The following is a 20,124-nucleotide window of genomic DNA, read 5'->3' on the forward strand; positions in this document are numbered from 1 at the left end:
TGACACAATGTTTCCTAAAATCCAGGCACACGAAGTAGGAATAAATCAATAAAGGCTAAAGTCACTTCCAAAAGTAAGTTTCCATGATTCTAACCTTTCAAGTCTTGTGTTTAAATTTTGGCCCAAAATGATACTCTTCTTTCTTTGTGCCCTTCAATGCTGTATATTATTGTTTCAGTCTGTTAACGTAAGGCTACAAAAAACTACTGATGAGAACAAAGAGAAAAATATCTTTTTTTTTTTTCTTTTTTGGTGAGGAAAATTGGCCCTGAGCTAACATCTGTGCCAATCTTCCTCTATTTTATGTGGGATGCTGCCACAGTGTGGCTTGACAAGCAGTGCTAGGTCCGCCCCCAGGATCCAAACCTATGAACCCCAGGCCACCAAAGCAGAGCATGCGAACTTAACCACTGTGCCACCAGGCTGGCTGCAAGAAAAACACTTTTAACACAAATTTTTAATGCTAAGAAATGACCAAGTCCAAACTGCACACAATATGCACAACTGCAAATACAAAAATATTTTTATGTTATTCTCACTTTACACACCTGAATGTGGCATTTCAGACACCAGTAAGAATACTGATGGAATATCCACCATCCTCGGTTTGTGGAAAAAAAGATACTCAGCAAGTCAGAGCTTTCAAGTTTTAGTCCCAGCTTTCCATGACCTATTTGATTGTGGGCAAATCAGAACCATTGAGCCTCAGTAGACCCATCTTCAAAATGTCTGAAAATAATCTGAATATTGAGAAATACCACAAAATATAATGCGATATGATCAAATTACACGCTACCAAACAAGCAAACTAAAAATAATTGGATGTACTGAAGGCTAATTTTATTTGGGTCCCCTAAATCTTTTTTCTCCTGGTTGTCTTTTGAGCACATTATTCATTATACAAGTAGTCTGAGGGACAGAAAACTAGATTTCGCTGTTTGCTTTTTTTTTTAAGAAGTTTTGACCAAAAGTTTAAAAGTACAAAAGTCCTTTCTAAAAACAATGAGTAAATTTTTCCTGAAGTGGAATGAGATGTTAATTTTTAATCAAACACACCTATATAAAGCTTAGTATATGTATCAGACACAACTCTAAAACATTTTCCAGTTACTTAACTCATTTAATCCTAACAACTCTATGACGTACTATTATAATCCCCATTTTACAGATGAGGAAATTGAGACAGAGATGTTAAATAACTTGTCAAAGTCACACAGTTATTAAATGATAAAACTAGGGTCCAACTCAGATGGCCCAACTCCAAAGTCCACGATAAAGATTTTTAAATAAGACGATGGCAGGAAAGAGTTTGAATACTCATGGTCTCTCATTCACGACAGGCCCATACTCTTTTATTTAGAATTCCAAAGTCCCTCAAATCTCTTAAAACCAGAAGTTTTCCCATAAATTTGGCAGCAAAATTTGACGTGAACTGACATGAGGCTATTTTAGTCCTCATACTACTCACAGTAAATATTAATATGCTATGCTGCCGAAATATTATTTGGTTACAGGATGTTGCCCTAGACTCCACAGGGAGTATTATCTAATATACGTACTGCATTATCTTTAGAAAATTCTAAAAATTTGTAATTTCAAGAAACAGCTGGCCTCCAAGGATTTGAATAAGGAATTGTGTGGACTTACTTCCCAGACTTGGTTCATCAGAATCACATGTGGACACAATAAAAGCATGGGTCCCCAATCTCTAGAATCAAAACTAGGACAGGGAACTGTTTTTATAAGCACCTAGGTGCTTCTTATGTGGCCAGTCCAACACTGGTCCTAGGAATAAACCAGTGACCCAACTAATTAGCTTACATGAACCAAATCGATAGCACCTGTCGAGGTAAGGAAAGTGGTGTTAGATGTACAGTTGCAAAAATATTTTATTCTCTATCAGGATTAGTTTGGTAACTTTGAAATCTCAGCCCATTTTCACATCAAGCCCTTACTCCTTTCATAATGGAAGCGTGCAGGAGAATACAATTTTTCTAGGCAAGTATCTAAGCAAAATGTTAATATGAACATTTTATCCTGAGTCATCTTTTTTCTTAGGAAGAAGCAAAAGGGGGCAGCATTCTGGAATTTCTCTAGTCTTAGGAAATTGCCCCAATTGGTGGAAAACTCCTACTCAAAAAGAATGTATGAACGTGTACTTGGATGTTTTGTCCTTGATAGTAGGAGCTAAAATTTTGGACATGATGGTAGAGATGCTATTAGAGAGAAACTATGTGTTTATGGATCTGTGGTTTCAGGAGGAGTAGAGAAGGAATGGATTTAGAAAATTGGAGGTTCAGGTTATAAGAAGGCTGTGTGTTCTGAACAAGAGAATGAATGTGCATTGAAGATTTTATGTGGTGTGAATCCAAGTCACAAAGCTGAGCTAGGATGCAGCTGGCTTTACAATTTTGATTTGAAGCCAAAGGTGAACCTGTGGTTCTAATCAAAGGTAACTTACTTCACCAGGGACCTAGAAAACAGGGAAGAGCTTAGCTTGCATCCAATGACAGCTTATAGTCACAGAACATATTACAACTTACATTTATTTTAAATACTTGTCATGTGCTTTTACAAAATACTATAAGGCAGTGGTTCTCAAAACTGGCTGGATATTGGAATTGTCCTAGCGCAGTGCTGCCCCAACTTTGCTACACACGGGAGTCATCTGAGGATCTTGTTCTGGTTCAGCAGGCCTAGGGTGGAGCCTGAGAGTCTACATTTCTAACAAGCTCCCAGGTGATGCCCCTGCTTCACTGGTCCTCAGATCACACCTTGAACAACAAGGACCTAGAGAATTTTCAAACACAGATGCTTGGATCCCACCCCCTAAATACTGATTTAATTGATCTGGAGACACAGCCTGGGCACTGGTACTTGTAAAAGCTCCCCTGGTGTTTCTAATGTGCAGCTAAGGATGAGGACCATTGCTACAGGTCATTATTCATATTTTACAGATGGGATTCCAGACTAGCTAAGATGGAGAAAGCCTACTCCACCCTATCTTGTTCACTGATTACAACTAAAAATCCTGCACAGAATACATAAAGCTAATATACAAGGACTCTGAAAAAATAAATAAAAGCAAGCAGACTGGGGAGAGAAGTCAAAAACAGCAGTGAGTTTTCTGGTTTTAATTTTTCCTCCCACATATCCCAGCTTAGACTTGAGGACATCCCAAATCCCATAACTGTATAGCAGGTGCAGACAGAAAACGCTCCAAGACAAACTCTTTCTGGCTAGAGAACCAGGAAAAGGGATGGAACGGCAGGGGGGGGTGGGGGGGGAGTGTGAAGGAAAATTGTTTTTATTCCTCTCTCTCAGCCCTGCCTCACGGCTAGCCCCAGTTCTGATGCTGCATAACTAAACTCTAGGAGAAAGTAGTTCTCTCTGACAGAGAACTAGGAAAGAAAGTATGATCTGAAGAGCCTGGAGAGAATTCTAATTTTTTTTCCCTTTTCTCTCACCTCTTTGTCCATGAAATGGATCACACTGTGGGAAGTATATGACAGCACAAGGAGGCTAAAACCCTAGTTTTCTAGCCAGAGGACCAGGAAAAGGAGCCCCTGGCAGGTAACATGCAAAGGAAATCAGAAGAGGGAGCTGGAGAAAGATCCTCCAAATCTGTGTATGCAGTCTTGAGCTAAGCGTCGAGCTGCACACGTGTGGAACTGACCTGAGGCAGCACAGTGAAGGCTCTAAGAACCGCACTATGGCCCGGACTACCACCCAGGTCAGCACACCTAGGACCTAAACAACACAACAAAGGTTTGGAAAACTAAATTGGAATTGGATCCACAGCCCAAATAAGGCAGTCTGAACCTAACCAGGTTGATTGCCTGCTAAACAAAACAAATCAAAATCAAAACAAAAGCATTCTCCAGAGGAAATTAACAGCATGCAGAATGTGATAATGTTCAAAATGTCCATGCCATAATCCAAAATTACTTGACATATTTTACAGATTAAAAAAAAGGAAGCCAGGGCCGGCCCAGTGGCACAGCGGTTAAGTTCACACCTTCCGCTTCTCGGTGGCCCAGGGTTCACCGGTTCGGATCCCTGGTGCGGACATGGTACCGCTTGGCACGCCATGCTGTAGTAGGTATCCCACATATAAAGCAGAGAAAGATGGGCATGGATGTTAGATCAGGGCCAGGCTTCCTCAGCAAAAAGAGGAGGACTGGCAGTAGTTAGCTCAGGGCTAATCTTCCTCAAAAAAAAACCAAAAAACAAAAAACAAAAAAAGGAAGCCAAGATGCCCAAGGTTACACAACTGACAAACAGTAGAGCCAAGACTACAACTCAGGTTTTCTAATTACATGCCCAGGGTTTTTCTACAGCCAGGTGACCCGGCCAGACAGTACAGCAAACCCAAAGACAATCCCAAAGTTGAGGGCCTAAGACGACATTGAGCCAAATTGATTCTTTAAACGTGAATCTGCCAAACAACAAAACAGTGTCCTTACATTTTACTTTCTTATCTGTCTATGGTTTAAATACTGCAGGCTTGTGTGTGCTGTACTACAATGTACATGGCATGTTAGAGGTACTGAGAGGTACAAGACACAATCCCCAGGTCATTAGTCTCCAGAAGAGAAGACTCTACTTCTCCAGGTAGTTTAGTACTCCTTGCTCCACCGCAATGCATAGCCTAGCCTGGGCCGCTTATTTTTGACTATTTAAGATTCTGCTCAGAAGTCAACTCCTCTTTGAAATCTTTCCTCTCTCTCTAAGGTAGACTAAGCCACTCATACTCCCTCCTCAGTGACACCATTCCACAATAAAAGTCCCTGCAACACTTTTGTTCACTCACTTCTTTACTTGTTGCTTACGCATGATTAAATCTGCAAATTCTCTAAGGGCTGTCTTATTCATCAACTCTTCATTTCCTGGGTCTAGCATAGTATATAATATATAATAGGTATACAGCTTGATAAATAGCACCAATTTATTAAGCTTTGACAATGCACCAAACACTGCCAAGCAATCTGCATATGTTATTTCAATTAAGCACTACAAGCCTATAAACCCACTTTTCAGATGAGGAGGCAAATACACAATTAAGGTAAAGTAACCTGCCTGGGATCACACAGTACCTCAGGTGAATAAATGAATGAAATCTTGCCTTGTAACAGAAACCAATACCATCTAAGCAGCTAGACTCTCACTTTAGTAAGCTTTGTGCATTTCCATTATGTCTGTGCTCTATCACAGATAATCAAAAGATAAACTATCTATGGATGTAGCTAGAATGAGAGATAAACTGAAATGAACCCAAAAAACGATGTTCTTAACTCTTTATGTTTTCTTTACTCCCCAAGGCACCAAATTTTTCCAAGGGAATAGTGTTTCCAGGCAACCCATCCATAACAGAGAATATATACACAGTTAAAGAGACACAAAACCAAAACTCAAGAACCCTGAAAGGAGCTAAAATTCTGTATTTATGTGGGCAAGCTGACTTATTTTCTACAGTTTTGGATGGGAATGCTGGATATTGTAGTAGCAGAAGACAAAAGCATGGTAACTAATAGCACAAACTAAATCTCCTGCTAGCTGGGCAATCGTGGGCAAGTTACCTTTTGGGGTCTGTTTGTTCCCTGACGTATAGACTGGAAATAATACCACTTACTTTAAACGACTGCTATAAACCTCAGAAAATGCACATAAACTATACAGAGCACAATACCTGGCACTTGGTGGGCGATTATTACAGAAGTCAAGCAAGTACAGAAATCACTTTCTACTTTAAGGCAACATCTACTGGATGACCCCTTCCATCCCAGACCTTCTATAGCCACTAGAACTTCTTCTGAATGCTACTTAAGTCCATCTGTCCTAGCCTTTTCCATATTATGGCAGCCCACTTCACACTGTGCACATCATCTGTACCTCTGCTGGAACAGATGCCTCTACTGTAACCTGCAGCATTCCGGCCAGTCTGAACCCTAAGCCCACTGAACAAAGATGGGAATTCACTTTTAATACATGTTTTCAAAAGACAGTGACCACTGGTTTTAGCAGTGGAAAAGAGTCCTTTAAGAGACCAACATCTACCATCTAAAGTAAGACTTTTTCCTGGCAGATCATTTTACCAAGCACTTTACTAAAAGTAAGAATTCTCAGGTGTCAAAAGAACAATTTATCAAGTCACCTAACAGGAACCACTGATGCCTGTTTCCCATGATATCTTGTTAAATTAATTGTCTAAAACTTTTTCATCAATTACATTTGCTAGGTTAAAACAAGCATGTACCTTCTATCTCCACCAAAGGTTCCTGAGTAAACTCCTGAAAGAATTTGTAGAAGAACTTACTGCAAGCAGCCAAAACAGCCTTGTGGGCCTTAAAATGGTGTCCTAGATAAAAAAAGAAAACAAAATCATACATAGTCACAAAAATCAAACACAAAACAACAAATTACAAAATTATATAAAGTAAAATAGATCTTTCTTCATAATATAATTATAAAACTATATAAATTACTGAACTCAAGTCAGAATATTCTTGGCAGCTCTCAACAAATTTTAATCTTAATTAGACAGGAAGTCCGATCTTTACCTCAAAGACATCATTAGGTCCGTTTTATAAACGCCAGTTTACAAGACTTCAGGAGGTAAAGAGCCTCCTACCACTTAATTAAAGAGTGAAAGGCATATCCTATTCAGTTGAAAATGCTAAATATAAACACAACCCAAAAGGTTACACATCGTTTGGAAAGAGAGAAGAAAAAGCCATAGAACAAACAGGAAGCTGGATATATTTGCTACGGGAAACATTTTTAAATGCCTAATATTTAGAAGCTCAATCTACAGCAGCCGTATAAGAAGAACAGCTTGCTTTGAGAGGCCTATTTTTACTAAATCGAAAAGATACCCAAGCTGGGTTTGCCTCCTAAGACTGGTAAAGACCCCATTTGATTTTGAGAGTTCCCAAAGTGGGTACCAGTGCTGCAAAGGAATCTCTCACATTCTCCCTCCCAGACCATCTGAGAAACCAGGAAGAATCAGCACTTCCCAAATGACTCCTGTGAGACACTCCTCAAAGCAGCTTATCAACAGTCGGCTATTAACCAAACATTTAGAGACATCCTCCCCACCCCCACACCATCATCTTGCACTCAAGTGTGCAATGGGAAAACTCAAAAGGCTGCAAGAAGTTAAAATGCGATGCTTATGCTGAAAGCGTGACTGGCCAACCAGCCTCCCACAGCTTGGTCTATGTGAGTGAACAGTGACAAGCGCCCTCGGGTCCCAGCGCACACCCTCCTCAGGCTTCTGATGGGGAGTCCACAGAGGGCGGGTAAAAAAGGCAGGTGGAGGCAGGGGAGGTAAGAATCGAAGCCACAAATTCGCTCCTCTGCCCACCACCCTACCCACCGTCTACAATAAGGGTGATGTCAGTAAACCGGTCCTGCTCTCTCTGTTCATTCAATCGGTCCAGGATCATTTTATGATGTTCGGGGAACTCCTGAAGGCATTCCATCGTCTCTTCGGCCTCCATGGCCGTCGGGTTGCTCTACAAAAGAGGAGCATGATAATGTACACCCATGAGCTCGGGCTGAAGAACAAAACCCCGAAAAGAGAAAACAACAAAAACCAAAACCCCAGCAACGTGAACAGAAGGGGGAGGGTGAGGCGAGAGGAGAGGAAGGCGAGGGAAGAAAGAAAGGCGAGCCGGGGGCCGCCGCGCGTTGGGGGCCGGAGCCGCGGCCGCGGGACTCCGAGCCTGACCTAATTGGAGTCGGGAGACGCGAGCTGGAGCGGGGTGGGCACAGCGCCGGAGGCGCCGGGGCGCGCAAGCCCGGCAGGGGAGGGGACCCGACTGCCGCAGCGGCTCTCTAACGGCCCGCCAAGCCCTCTGCCCGGCCCTGGCTCCCGCTGCCCCGGGACCCGGTCCGGCCCGCGGCCCACAACGACTCCCGGGTCGAGTCGCCTCTCCCTCCCCCGCCCTCCCTCTTCTCCCCCGCCCTCCCTCTTCTCCCCCGCCCCAACCGGGCCGGCACTCACTCAGGGAAGGAGGAGCGGCCCGGGCCTGCGCATCACTTACGTCGACGTCCTGCGTCACCGCGTCGGGCTCCGGCTGACGCAGAGGCCTACCCAGCGCAGACTGGAGGAGCCGGGCCCCGCCTCCCACTAGTGGCGGGGCGGAGCCAACCCAAGGGATTTGGCGCTCAGCGAGGGCGAGGCCGCGCGCCGGGAGGAAATCAGGCTATGGAGGGACTGGGCCGGTTCAGGGCCTGGCTGTGCTGGGGGCGGGGATCCTAAGTCACCGCTCTTCCACCTTCCTCTCGCCCCGCCTGACTCCAGGCGTGAGCACTTCCGACCCTGCCCTCAGAATAAACTCGCAGCCTGTTCCTGCTCTGCTTTTATTCCGGGGCTCCTCCGGCTCCGCCCCGCCCCGCCCCCTTCCCTCCCTAGCCCTCGGTCGGCCCGCCTTACCTAGCTCGTGATCCTCCCTCTCTCCTCTCCGTCCCTCAAAGCCTTTCCTTCCTTGCTGTCCCCTGCCAGGGCGTAACTCGCCCCACACCTTTCCCTACCCCTAAACTGCGCCTCGCTCTCCATTTCCTCGCGAGTGCCCGGGCGCTCCCTCTGCTCGGGTCCGGCCTGCACACCTGCGCTCGCTCCGAGACCCAGGCGGCCGCGGCGCGGGCTGCGGAGGCCACGGGCGCGAGCACGTTCCGGCCGCCTGGGATCTTCCTCCCGGGTGCCCGCCTTCTCCGTGCTCGGCGAGGGGCACGTGTTCGCCAGGCTCAGGACCTGGATCTGCTCTGATTATTTACACATGATGCTATTACAGTACTACAGCTCTCCACTCCCAGCCTTCAGCGCTTGAGGAGGCCGGTGACCCATAATCAGCCTCACGTGACTGGGTCATTTATTCGTTCATCCGAAAAAATGATTTTTGATGATAATGAGATGGTCGAGATTAACTTATTCTTTCATCTCTAAAGAAAAAGAGTGGGAAGGGAAGGATTCAAATAGCTATATGCAAGGGTGAATGTGATTATTTCAACAGACATTTATTGAGAGCCACCGCTGTGCTAGGTACTGTTTAAGAGACTGGGAAGTCCAGTGGTGATCAAGGCATTTGTCGTTTCTACCTTATGAATCTTAGTCTGATAGAGTAGTTAGACATTTTGAACAGGTAATTGACTGGGTGCTGACTGCGGAGTGTTATGAGATGTGAAGAACAAGGTAATGCGTGGGTTAAGGAAAGTTGGTGACCTATAAAAAGCAATTATGAAGTCTGAGTGTTCTTAGCCAAGGGTACAGCACATGCAGAGGCACCAAGATAATAGCATTCCTGGAACTAAAAGAATGTTTCTGGGACAGACCCACGGGGCCTTGAAAACAGTGTTAAAGATGTTAGATTTTCTTATAATTGCAAAGGGAAGCCTTGAAGGTTGAGCAGGATGTGACATGTAAGATTTACTTGTTATAGACATAATTCTAGCCCTGATATGGAGAATGGATTAAATGGGAGAAGATGCAAGGAGTAGACACCAGTTGGGAGACGGTTAGTAATCTAAATGAAACCATGGTGGCAAGTGGGATTAGAGAACCGGATGGACTCTACAGATAGAATCAACATTGACTGGAAATCATGTCATAGGTACTAAATAAATAATGTTGGATGTATTCATGACAAGAGAGAAGAACACTCAAGGATGGCTCCTAGATTTCCAGCCTGAGCTGGTGGATTGTTGGTACTGTTTACCAAAATAGGGAATACAACTGGAGGAACTGGTTGGGGAGAGAGGATGGGGAGGGCAGGGGTAATTTTAAGGAGACAACTAAATGGAAATGATGTTAACAAGGCACTTTATATATGGATCTGTACAGAGCTTAGGGGAGAAAACTAACCTTAGAGCTTTGGGAATTTTTAGCATAAAGTGGATATTGAAACCATGGAAATAGGTGAGATTATTTAAGGACAAACTGCAGGGATGATAGACTAGCAGTTTGTAGGTTGAATTGACTATTGGTGTTTTAATATTATCATCATCACTATTATTCACAGTATTTTTTAAGATGAAGAAATCGCACATAGAAATAGGTTTTTTGGAAATTCCAGTATATAAGGGTACTTTTCTGTGCAACAGCAATTGGATTAAGCCAAATGGAGACTGCCCTCTCTATATGAGATTTGAGCTATTCAGTTCAGCACAGCCGCAATCACTCTCAAATGTCTTAGACTCAGCTTGCATCTTTCATTTTTACTTGCTTTGTTCCTAAAGCATTTAAGTTTGGACTCTTGGTCTATAGAGTCAGAATGGAAGAAGGTGTAGGACTTTATCCCTGAGAAGTATCAATGTTTATGGGTTGAGTAGGAAAGGAAGAACCTGCAAGGACAGTATGGCAGCTCGAGAAAGGAGGAAAAAAGAGAAGTATGACATCAAGGAGGTCAGTGTTCCAAAAGAGAGGGTGTGCTCAGCAATGCCAAATGCTGCCAAATGGGCAAGCTAAGCAAAGATTAGGAATTGTCCGTTAGATTTAGCATCATAGATGTCTATAGTAGAAGACCTTAGCAAGAACAGTTTTAGTTAAGTTCTGTGGGAGGTGTGTGTGTCGGGGTGAGAAGTCCATATCCAAGTAGGTTTAGGAGTAATTAGGAAAAGAAATTGAGATGACAATGATAGAACTCTCATTAAAAATGAGAGAGGAGAGAAAGGAGTACCTGTAGAGGGTGATGGGTCAAGCCAGTTTTGGTTTTTGTGTTTTAGGATGGTAGAGACTTAAGCTATTTAAATGCTGATGAGGAAGGATCCATCAGAGGAAGAAGATAAAAATACAGCAGGAAAAGGGGTTAATTGTGCAAGAGAAGAAGAGACTGGAGAAAATGAAGTTGAGAGGATAGGTGAATGAATCAGCCTTAGGACAAAGGACCTCTCTACTATTATCACTGAAAGAATTAATGGATTAGATGCTCTTAGGAGTATAGATTTACTTTCAAGAAGTTGAGAAAATTCTTATCTAACTGAAAAGTTCTGTTTTCTCCATTAAATAAGTGACGAGGTTATCTACTAAAAGCCAAGATTAGGAGAAGGGTGTGTGTGTGTTGGGGAGGAGAAGTTTGAGACTAGAAGATGTATTAGTTATTTAAGGCTGTATAAGAAAGTGCCCCAAAATGTAGTGGCTTACAACAATATTATTATTTCACAGTTCCCATGGGTCAGGGTGTGGGACCTGAGTTTTAACCATCTCTCACAAGGTTCCAATCAAGATATCAGCTGAGGCTACTATCATCTCAAGACTTAGCTGGGGAAGGATCTGCTTCCAAGGTCACTTAAGTGGTTGTTGACAGAATTCACTTCCTCCTGGGCTACTAGACTGAAGACTTCAGTTCTTTGCAAAGCCTTCCTCCATTTGGGGCTCACCATAGTGACTGACAGCTGGATTCCATCAGACAAGAGACAGTAAGCAAGACAGAAGCCAAGTCCTTTTGTAACCTAATCTCAGAAGTGACATTCCATCACTTTTGCTGTATCCTATTTGTTAGAAGCAAGTCGCCAGGTACAGCTCACAATCAAAGGAAGTAATTACACAATGGCACAAATACTAGGAGGCATGATCATTGGGAGCAATCTTAGAAACTGCCTACCACAGAATGGAATGGAAAAGATTTGAAATAGATCTTGAATGTAGTAATATCACAGTAGCATCAACAGGATCTGGTAGAAGTGGGTAACCAGGAATTTATACGATAGCAGGTCTGCTGGGCATTGTGATTTCCTCCCGAAGCATTCATTAATCAGGTACCTACAAGGATAGGTGATGTAAGGATGAAGTTAGTGTTAAAACACAGTTCTCTGTGGTGCAGATTTTGTGTCAGTTAATTATAACCAGGTTTATAGATGTTCTCTGGAGTTAAAATGGCTTCTTCAAACTTAAGGCGAATTGACAAATAGTTCCAGCTGCCTTAGTGGTGTCCCTTTATATGTGTCAAGGCCACATTGGAAAGGAGATAGAATGGTGGTTAAGAGTTTGGTTTGAAAGATAGCCTGGGTTGAAGTCTTGGTTCAAGTTAATAGCTGGGTGACTTTGGGTAAGTTAACTTCATTAAACTTCCGTCTCTTCACCTTTAAAATATGTTGTCGTGTGGGGCCGGCCCAGTGGCGGCATAGTAGTTAAATTCCCGGGCGCAGACCTGCACACCACTCATCAAGGCATGCTGTGGCCACGTCCCACATACAAAATAGAGTAAGACTGGCACAGATGTTAGCTCAGTGACAATCTTCCTCAAACAAAAAGAGGAGGATTGGCAACAGATGTTAGCTCAAGGCCAATCTTCCTCACCACCACCACCACCAAAAAGATGTAGAAAGCGAATCAGATAATACATGAGAAGCACTCTGATTAATACCTGGTGTGTAGTAAGCTTTCAGTAAATGGTCTTCATTGTCATGCTCCGGTATAAGGTTTATATTCTATCTCCTATCTGCTATAATTTTTGAAAAGATATTTATGGGTCAACAAATGAGGTTTTCTTTGGGACTGCCCAAAGGAACTGAAAATTCAGGATGTCGCCAATGAACCTACAGATACAGCAAGCTGAAAAAAGGATTATGACAAGTCTAGAGTTTTTGGAGGGGGACACTATCTTACATATGCCACAAATAAGATACTGACAAAAGTATTAGGGTTATTTCCTCCTTTTCTTCCTTCAGGCAACATCCTAGTTCAGGACTGTAGTGTGTACTTGAGGATGGTTACTTAGTTGCTTCCCAGCTTGTAGATGGTGACCTTTACACATAGAGTAGTCAAACTCGAATGCTGGCTTGGAAACTCCAAATTAGGGAGGGTACTCAATATTCTTGTAGAGCTGGGGAAGAAGGCAGGACAGTGGCCAGGTAGGAAAAATCACAGAAGATAGCTGGCTAAGCAGGGAATGACACACCAGGACCAGAAGTTCTTCTTTTCAGCGTCATTGTCCCAAATGGCTGCCAAATCTTGAGTGTTCAAGTTCAACTCTGGTCCCATCTTGATATAACAACAATATGAAATATAATAACATCCAGGGGGGAAAGGATTACTTTTCTCCTGGAAGTTGGTGAAACTCTGGAATGTTGTGATTGTCAAAGGGTCCTTAAGATCCAAGGCTGCTGCTTTAATTTTTAAATTTTTATTGCCAACATGGAACTCACTGGACCCTCCTTGGTCTCTCTCTGGATCTTCCTCTTTTCCTTGATCTCTTAAGATTGGAGTGCCCCAGTCTATTACTTTTAATGTCACTCTAATATATTTGGGATTAAATCTATATTAACATTTGTTTTCTATTCATCTTACTGTTCTATGTTACTTCTCTCTCCTTTCTGGCTTTATTTTGGATTTTTTAAAAATTATTATTCCAGCCTCTATGATGACTTCCAAAGAGGGCTGAAACTAGGATGAGGTGACTTGCCTTGGGTGCCAAATTTAAGAGGGGGTCAAAACTCAGAAATCAAGATAAAAAATTTTTTTGTTTTTGAGGAAAATTAGCCCTGAGCTAACATCGGCTGCCAATCCTCCTCTTTTTGCTGAGAAAGACTGGCCCTGAGCTAACATCCCTGCCCGTTTTCCTCTAGTTTATATGTGGGACACCCACCACAGCATGGCTTGACAAGCAGTGCCATGTCCGCACCTGGGATCCAAACCAGCAAAGCCCGGGCCGTCGAAGTGGAACGTGCAAACTTAACCACTGCACCACCAGGCCGGCCCCAAGATAAATAGTATTTTTATACAATGTTTTTTAAAAAGTAAAATGAATACAAGACTTCTACTTCCAGGAACACGGAGTAGATATACTTTTCCCTATTTCTTCCACTAAGCACTAAAACCCTGCACTATAACCCCTGGACATTATATAAAAACCAAACATAAGAAGACTCTGAAAGATAGAGAGAAAAATCAGACTGACCAGGGAGCTCAGAACCTGAGGAACAATACAGTAGTAAGTTCCATGGGTTTTCTTTCACCCCTATATATCTCAGTCTTAAAGCCAAAGAAGCCAGCAAGTCAGAGATGCCAATAAGCACAGGCAACAACAATTTAAAAAAACCCAACAAAGGCTGTCCTCTATAGTCCAAGGGCCAGTAAAGGGGCAGCCTAGCAAGACACAATACTCTTGGACGAAAGCTGCTCTACAGAGGCAAACACCACAGAAAAAGACATGGCCTCATCCCCATCCATGTCAGCTAAGCTGAGTGAGGAGCCTAAACTTCTGTCCTCTCCAGGCTCTAATAAGCCATCCCAGTTCCCCCCTCTTTCCTGGGATTGTGTCAGAGAAAGCCAAGTAGGAGCCAGACTTTCACCCACACCCAGCAGCAACAAGATTCCCCTCTATGTCATCCTGGGGAGATGTTAGAGGAAGCTAGTGGAGAGTCAGGACTTTCACCATTATCCAGCAGGAATGAGGCCACCGTCACTGCAGTGTCAGTGCAGACCATGTGGGGAGCCAGAACACCTGTTCCTGCTTGGTAATAACAAGGATCAACTTCCTCCTTGGGTGTCAGTGGAGGCCAGGTGGGGAACCTGGACTTCTACCTCCCTCTAGCAGTAATGAGGTGGTGCTCCCCCTTTCCTCTGCAGTCTCATAAAAAAAAGTTAAAACAAAGTTTAAATAAAATTGAGAGTCTCATAAGGTGAAATATCAAAGTTTCATTAAAAATATCATTCATCCTTAAAAAAAAACAAAAAAAAAAACACTCATCATACCAAGCAAGAACCAAGAAGATTTCAAACTATTTTCCATCAATGGATGCCAACACCAAGATGACAGAGATATTAGAATTAGTAGACAAACATTATCAGACATAAGAAAAATGCTTCAAGGAGTAATTATGAATACTTGAAACAAATAAAAAAATACAAAGCCTCAGCAAAGTAATAGAAGATATAAACAAGAACCAAATGGAAATTTGAGAACTAAAATACTCAGTAACTGAAATAAAAAGCTCTATGGATGAACTCAACAAAAGAATGGAGGGTACAGAGGAAAGAATTAGTGAACTGGAAAATACAAGAATCAAAATAACCCAATTTAAAAAACAGAGAGAAAATAGACTAGAAAAAAATGAACAGAGCCTCAAGAATCTGTGAGACTATAAGAAAAGATTTAACATTCATGTCATCAGGACCCAAAAGGAAAAAAGAAGAGTGAGGATGAAAAGTACTTGAACAAATAATGGCTGCAAACTTCCCAAATTTGGTAAGAGACATAAACCTGCGGATTCAAGATGCTGAGCAAACAACAAACAGGATAAGCCAAAAGAAATCAAAATGAAGATACATCATAATTAAACTTATGAAAACTAAAGACAAAGAAAAATAATTGAAAGAAGTCATAAAAAAATCAATACCTTACCTATAGGGGAAGAACAATTCAAGTAACAGCAAATTTCTCATCAGAAACCATGAAGGTCAGAAAGAAGTGGCACAATATGTTTTATATTTATTCTGCTCCATTCTTTATATCCTTTTGAGATTTCAAATACCTGTATATTAGACTTTCCAGCTGTCTTTTCTCTATATTTTCCATCTCTTGCCTTTCTCCTTGCTTTCTTATGGACATTTTCTTCTGATCATTCTTCTCGTTCATTAATTCTCTCTTCAGTTGAGTCTAATCTTCTGTTAAACTCATTTATTGAATTCTTAATTTGGCTCCCACATATTTTAGTTCATTTTGCCTCTTTGTTATAATTTCTAATTCTCTAGTGAGTTTCTGAATCTTGTCTTTAATATTCTTGTACATATTAAGAGTGCTATTCTGTGTCTCATTATCTGGAGACTCTTCAGTGTTTTGTTTTGTTTTGTTTTGTTTTTGCTTCTCTTGGTTTTTCATCATGTTGTTTTATTTCCTTATTTGTTTAATTATTTTTTATTGACTGCTGAATATTATGTGTGAAAAATTTTAGAAATAATTTGAGGCCTAGGATGATTTTTTTCTCCCTCCATAAAGCGTTTATTTTTTGCCTTGGGCAGGCATCTAGGCACTTCGGTAATTGAGATAAACTTATACAACTTCAGAAATAGAAATGATTCAAAGATTGACTTCTTTCCCTTTGAGGACCAATTTGCTTCCAGATCTCCTTTTTTCCTGGAGTATAGTTTCTTAATCCATATCCAAGGCCTCCTCTTTGTTAAGATTGTTTGGATTTATTCTTCTTGTTCATTTCTGGGATGTTACCGCCAAAGACTCTTTAAATATTCCATAATTGTCTGAACTGGTAACCAATATTTTGTCCTTACTTGGGCCAGACAGAGTTAAAGGAGAAGCAGTACCCATGCCCAGGCTAGCTTGATAGTGACAGTAATAAATAAGAGTTTCACAAGGCTAGGTGAAAGACACAGAGACATAGTGAGGGCACATAGGCTTAATGTGAGGCTCCTTCTCACCACCAGGAAGTACCCTCTTTTGTGTAAAATTTAGAGCCCAGAGCCTTATTGCTATTGATAAAGATACATTCTCCTGAACTTGTAAGCTCCTATTGTTTTCTCTGAGGACCAGGCAAACAAAGTCCTGCAGTTGATGTCGGTTGAAAAAAATAATGTTATGCTGGGTGTAGACAGAGACATTGGGGATTGGGTTGTTTGAACAGTGTGTTTATAACCTGTGGTAGGGCAGAGATCTAGGGTAGTTTTAGTGCAGACCCTTAATCTGAATAGACTTCCAAACAAATAATTTGTCTTTTCCTGAAATAGAGATGACTCAAAATCTCACCTCATAAAATGACATTTGTTAGAAGGAAAGAGGCAAAGTGACTGTTGTGATACATTTTGAAATTTTATTGAAATAAAATGATGGCAATGGCAGAATGGGACATTGAATTAATGGAAAAATAAAGAGTAGATGGATAATAAAATTCAGCATTTTCCCCCTCAGCACTAAGCACTGCAATTTATTACCTGTTTCTGGCCAAATCGTTGTTGTTGTCATATTGGTTTGTCTGGAAAGACTCATGCAGAGGGCTTAAGAAAGTTTCCAGTGGACACAATACTGAAATGGTCTGTTAATGTGTCTCTTTCTCCCCTAGACTGGAAGTTTCTTGAGGATTGTGACTATGTTTTGTCTGTGGTCTCTCAGAGGTCAACAGCAAGTGGCCACTTTCACTTTTGGTGGTTTCTGGTATACTTAAAAATCGAGAAATCCCAAAACAAGTTTCCAAAAATTGTGGCCTAAACATTCTATTTAACAAATTTCTGGTCTTTCACAAATTAAAGTACAATATAGTTATGCTTTTCAAAAGATAAATGACAGGATTTTTTAAAAAAAGATATTAATTCAGGGGCAAAAATTTAAGGCTGTAGAATTACTGTCTTTCATTCCTGTCACTGTAGCTTTGTATGTGAGGCCTTTCGGGTATATGAAGCCTTGATTCAGATGGGCCTCCTGCCTCCTCTGGGCTCAGTTCTTACATTGGCCCTGGTCTTATTCATCTTTCTACCGTGAACCTAGCACAGTGGTTGGTTCATAGAGGACATTCAACAAATGTTTGTTGACATTTGTTTTTAAACTAAACTCTTTTAAAGATTTTATTTTATTCCTTTTTCTCCCCAAAGCCCCCCGGTACATAGTTGTATATTCTTAGTTGTGGGTCCTTCTAGTTGTGGCATGTGGGATGCTGCCTCAGCATGGCGTGATGAGCAGTTCCATGTCCATGCCCAGGATCCGAACTGGCAAAACCCTGGGCTACCACGGTGGAGCGTGCGAACTTAACCACTCGGCCACAGGGCCGGCCCCTACACTAAACTCTTTTAAGAACGATTCATTTGAGTTCTGAAAGTCAAGATACAAGAATATAAGTTTTCTATTCCATTGCTAGGACTCCTAAAATTCAATTCTACACATACTTTTGAGACTTTTCAGTGCTCTTACTAAACTTCTAGTGCATTATTTTCCTTCATGCATTCACTAGCATGATTCACAATTCTTATATTGAAAAATCAAAGCTAAATTCAAGGAATGTATTGTGAGTAGAGGGGGAGAGGAGGAAGCAAACACAGAAAATCTATTCCTCAACTTCTGACTCCATAAACCCATTTTATTAGGGATAAACCCAAGGACTGATTCAATCAGCGAACTCTAGAGCCATCTTAGGGGCATGCTAGAGTAGATGAAAACTCTGGAATGCCCTAGAAACATCCCAGTCATTCCAGGCTCCCCCAAACTGGGAAGTCCAAGTCTGGGAGTTCCTTGGAACTCACTGGGACCCTGGAACTCAGCTTCCATCCTGTTCTTAGTCCACACACTCTAGCTGGGTGATCTCACCCTTGGTCTTGCTTGATATGCAATCCAGACCTATATCTCCAGCTTAGACATTGATGTTCAGCTCCAGGCTGGTGGCTCTGTTGGGATGCCCCTTGGGTACCTCAAAACCACATCTTCTGTACATCAAATTTACTCCTTTTACTGAAATTATATTCTTGGTTATTGATACCTAGATCTACCCCTTAGTAGAACAAGTCATACCTGAGAAGCATTCCTTTTCTCTTTCTCTCCCACTTTTCTCTCTCTCAGACACACATACACCTAATCAATATATTACCAATTCCTATTGATTTTAAACTCCTAACAACTCTCAGTGTTTGACTAACAATGTTTCTGGAAAGCTGTTTGGCAATTTTTATGAAGAGGGTTTGACAACTTTGTATCCTTTCACAAATTGTATCGCATTTTATAAATTAAGAGCACAATAAAATCCCCAATTTTTAAACGATATAGATGTGTCAGTATAGGCACAGCAAAAGGTAAACAAAACAATGCAACAAAATGTTAACATTGACTCTTTTTTGACGGTGGAGTGGTAGAATGTTTTTCTTTTCTTCCTTACAAGGTTCAGTATTTTCTACATGTTTTGCAAGCATCTGCTATCAATAAATGTGAGTTCCATGAAGACAGACACATTTTTTCGTTCCCTATGTATTTGAAGTGCCCAGAACAATGCCTACATAGAGTAGGCGTTTAGTAAATATTTGTTGAATGAATGAATCTTTATAATGTAAAAAATAATATGAAGAGGAACAAATGTATTAAAATTGCATTTCTTCCTATTCCTGGATTGTGTCCTATTTTAATATAATCTTCATCTCTTCCTTAGGCCACTTATGGCTAAAATGGTGAGCAGTGGCCATGCCTGCAGAAGTCCTCCCTGGCTCTTGATTTTTTTCTGCCCAACCTTACAAAGGTTTGTCCTCTAATCTTTCCTTTCACCTTCCCCAGCAGACATTGCTAGGCAGACTGGCACAAAATGAGTTTTCATAGAAGTGACGTCAGCACGATGGTGGAATAAGACGTGCCTGGTTTTTGTCTGCCTTCTCAACAACATTAATTCGGCATCAATCCACAGACAAAAGTGCCTTTGCGGGAGCTGTGGGATCCAGCATCATAAGCCAAGGTCCTGGGAAGAAGTCTTGCCCACATGTGCATCAGGTAATAGGCATACGGACCTCCGTCCTGGCTGTGGACCCTGCAGTGGCCCATGAACCAGCTCCAGCCCCTCTCTGCTGTGGTCTGGGAGCGCCTGGAAAACACTGTATTAGACAATCACCAACGGACAAAAAGAGCCTTTATGGAAGTCCAGGTTTCCAGAAGAGAAGTTCTAGCACACCTTTGGAGCAAAAAAATAGGAGTTTGGGTGTGTCAGAGAAGGTAAAAACAACTTGACTTTACCTGCATCACCCCTCCCCCAAGGCAGCACCGCTTAGCGACAAGAGAGAGATTCACCGTCGGTGATTTCTCTATTTCTCTTTTGCGGGAGTGTTGGCGGGCGGAGGTTGTTGTTGGGCGTAGCGTGGGGAGTGAGAGAGCAAGCACCACTTTCCCAGCTGTGCGAGATCCTGACAAAGACGCACCTTTCCGGCTGCGGCAGCAAGACCGAGTTTCGGCAGATGGCTAGTGAGCATGCGCAGAAAGCTAGCCCAAATCTGCGAGCCAGAGAGAAACCACAAACTTGAGCTTTAGCGCCACCTTTGGGAAAACAAAAGAGAGGCTGTTAGCACTAGGCCAGGTTTGCTGCAGGATGCAGAGACGGCATGCATTCAAGTTTAAGAATTCTGCCACAAGAGAGAGCAAGAAGCACGGAGCAGGTGTACCCACAGACGGTCTGACGTAGCCTCAGGATCTCTACCACAACTGGCAGAAGACA

General features: G+C 42.1%; 1 protein-coding gene and 1 long non-coding RNA gene across 17 annotated transcripts in view; both read right to left on the bottom strand.

The window, feature by feature from the left end:
• Nucleotides 1-8,825, bottom strand: part of ZNF131 (zinc finger protein 131) — a 30,564-nt gene extending 21,739 nt beyond the window's left edge. For 2 of the 15 annotated variants that reach the window (XM_070519697.1, XM_070519693.1), the window contains exons 1-3: nt 8,049-8,343; nt 7,379-7,517; nt 6,257-6,358 (exon numbers count right to left, since the gene is read on the bottom strand). In XM_070519697.1, coding sequence (XP_070375798.1) covers nt 6,257-6,358; nt 7,379-7,502 — 226 coding nt within the window. In that variant the 5' untranslated portion in view covers nt 7,503-7,517; nt 8,049-8,343. Of the gene's footprint in view, nt 1-548; nt 671-6,256; nt 6,359-7,378; nt 7,966-8,008; nt 8,344-8,440 lie in introns of those variants that run through there. The other 13 variants (XM_070519698.1, XM_070519694.1, XM_070519696.1 and 10 more) reach the window with 10 other exon arrangements.
• A 7,925-nt stretch (nt 8,826-16,750) lies between these two features.
• On the bottom strand, nt 16,751-19,920 carry LOC139046479 (uncharacterized). 2 transcript variants are annotated; one of them, XR_011506588.1, is made up of 2 exons: nt 19,832-19,920; nt 16,751-19,587 (listed from the first exon to the last, which is right to left on the bottom strand). It is a non-coding gene; the product is annotated as an uncharacterized lncRNA (long non-coding RNA). The 2 variants fall into 2 exon arrangements; XR_011506587.1 differs by having other exon boundaries at nt 19,704-19,865.
• Nucleotides 19,921-20,124: the final 204 nt, after the last annotated feature.

This window comes from Equus asinus, chromosome 10 (assembly GCF_041296235.1).
Source record: "Equus asinus isolate D_3611 breed Donkey chromosome 10, EquAss-T2T_v2, whole genome shotgun sequence".
Classification (NCBI taxonomy): domain Eukaryota; kingdom Metazoa; phylum Chordata; class Mammalia; order Perissodactyla; family Equidae; genus Equus; species Equus asinus.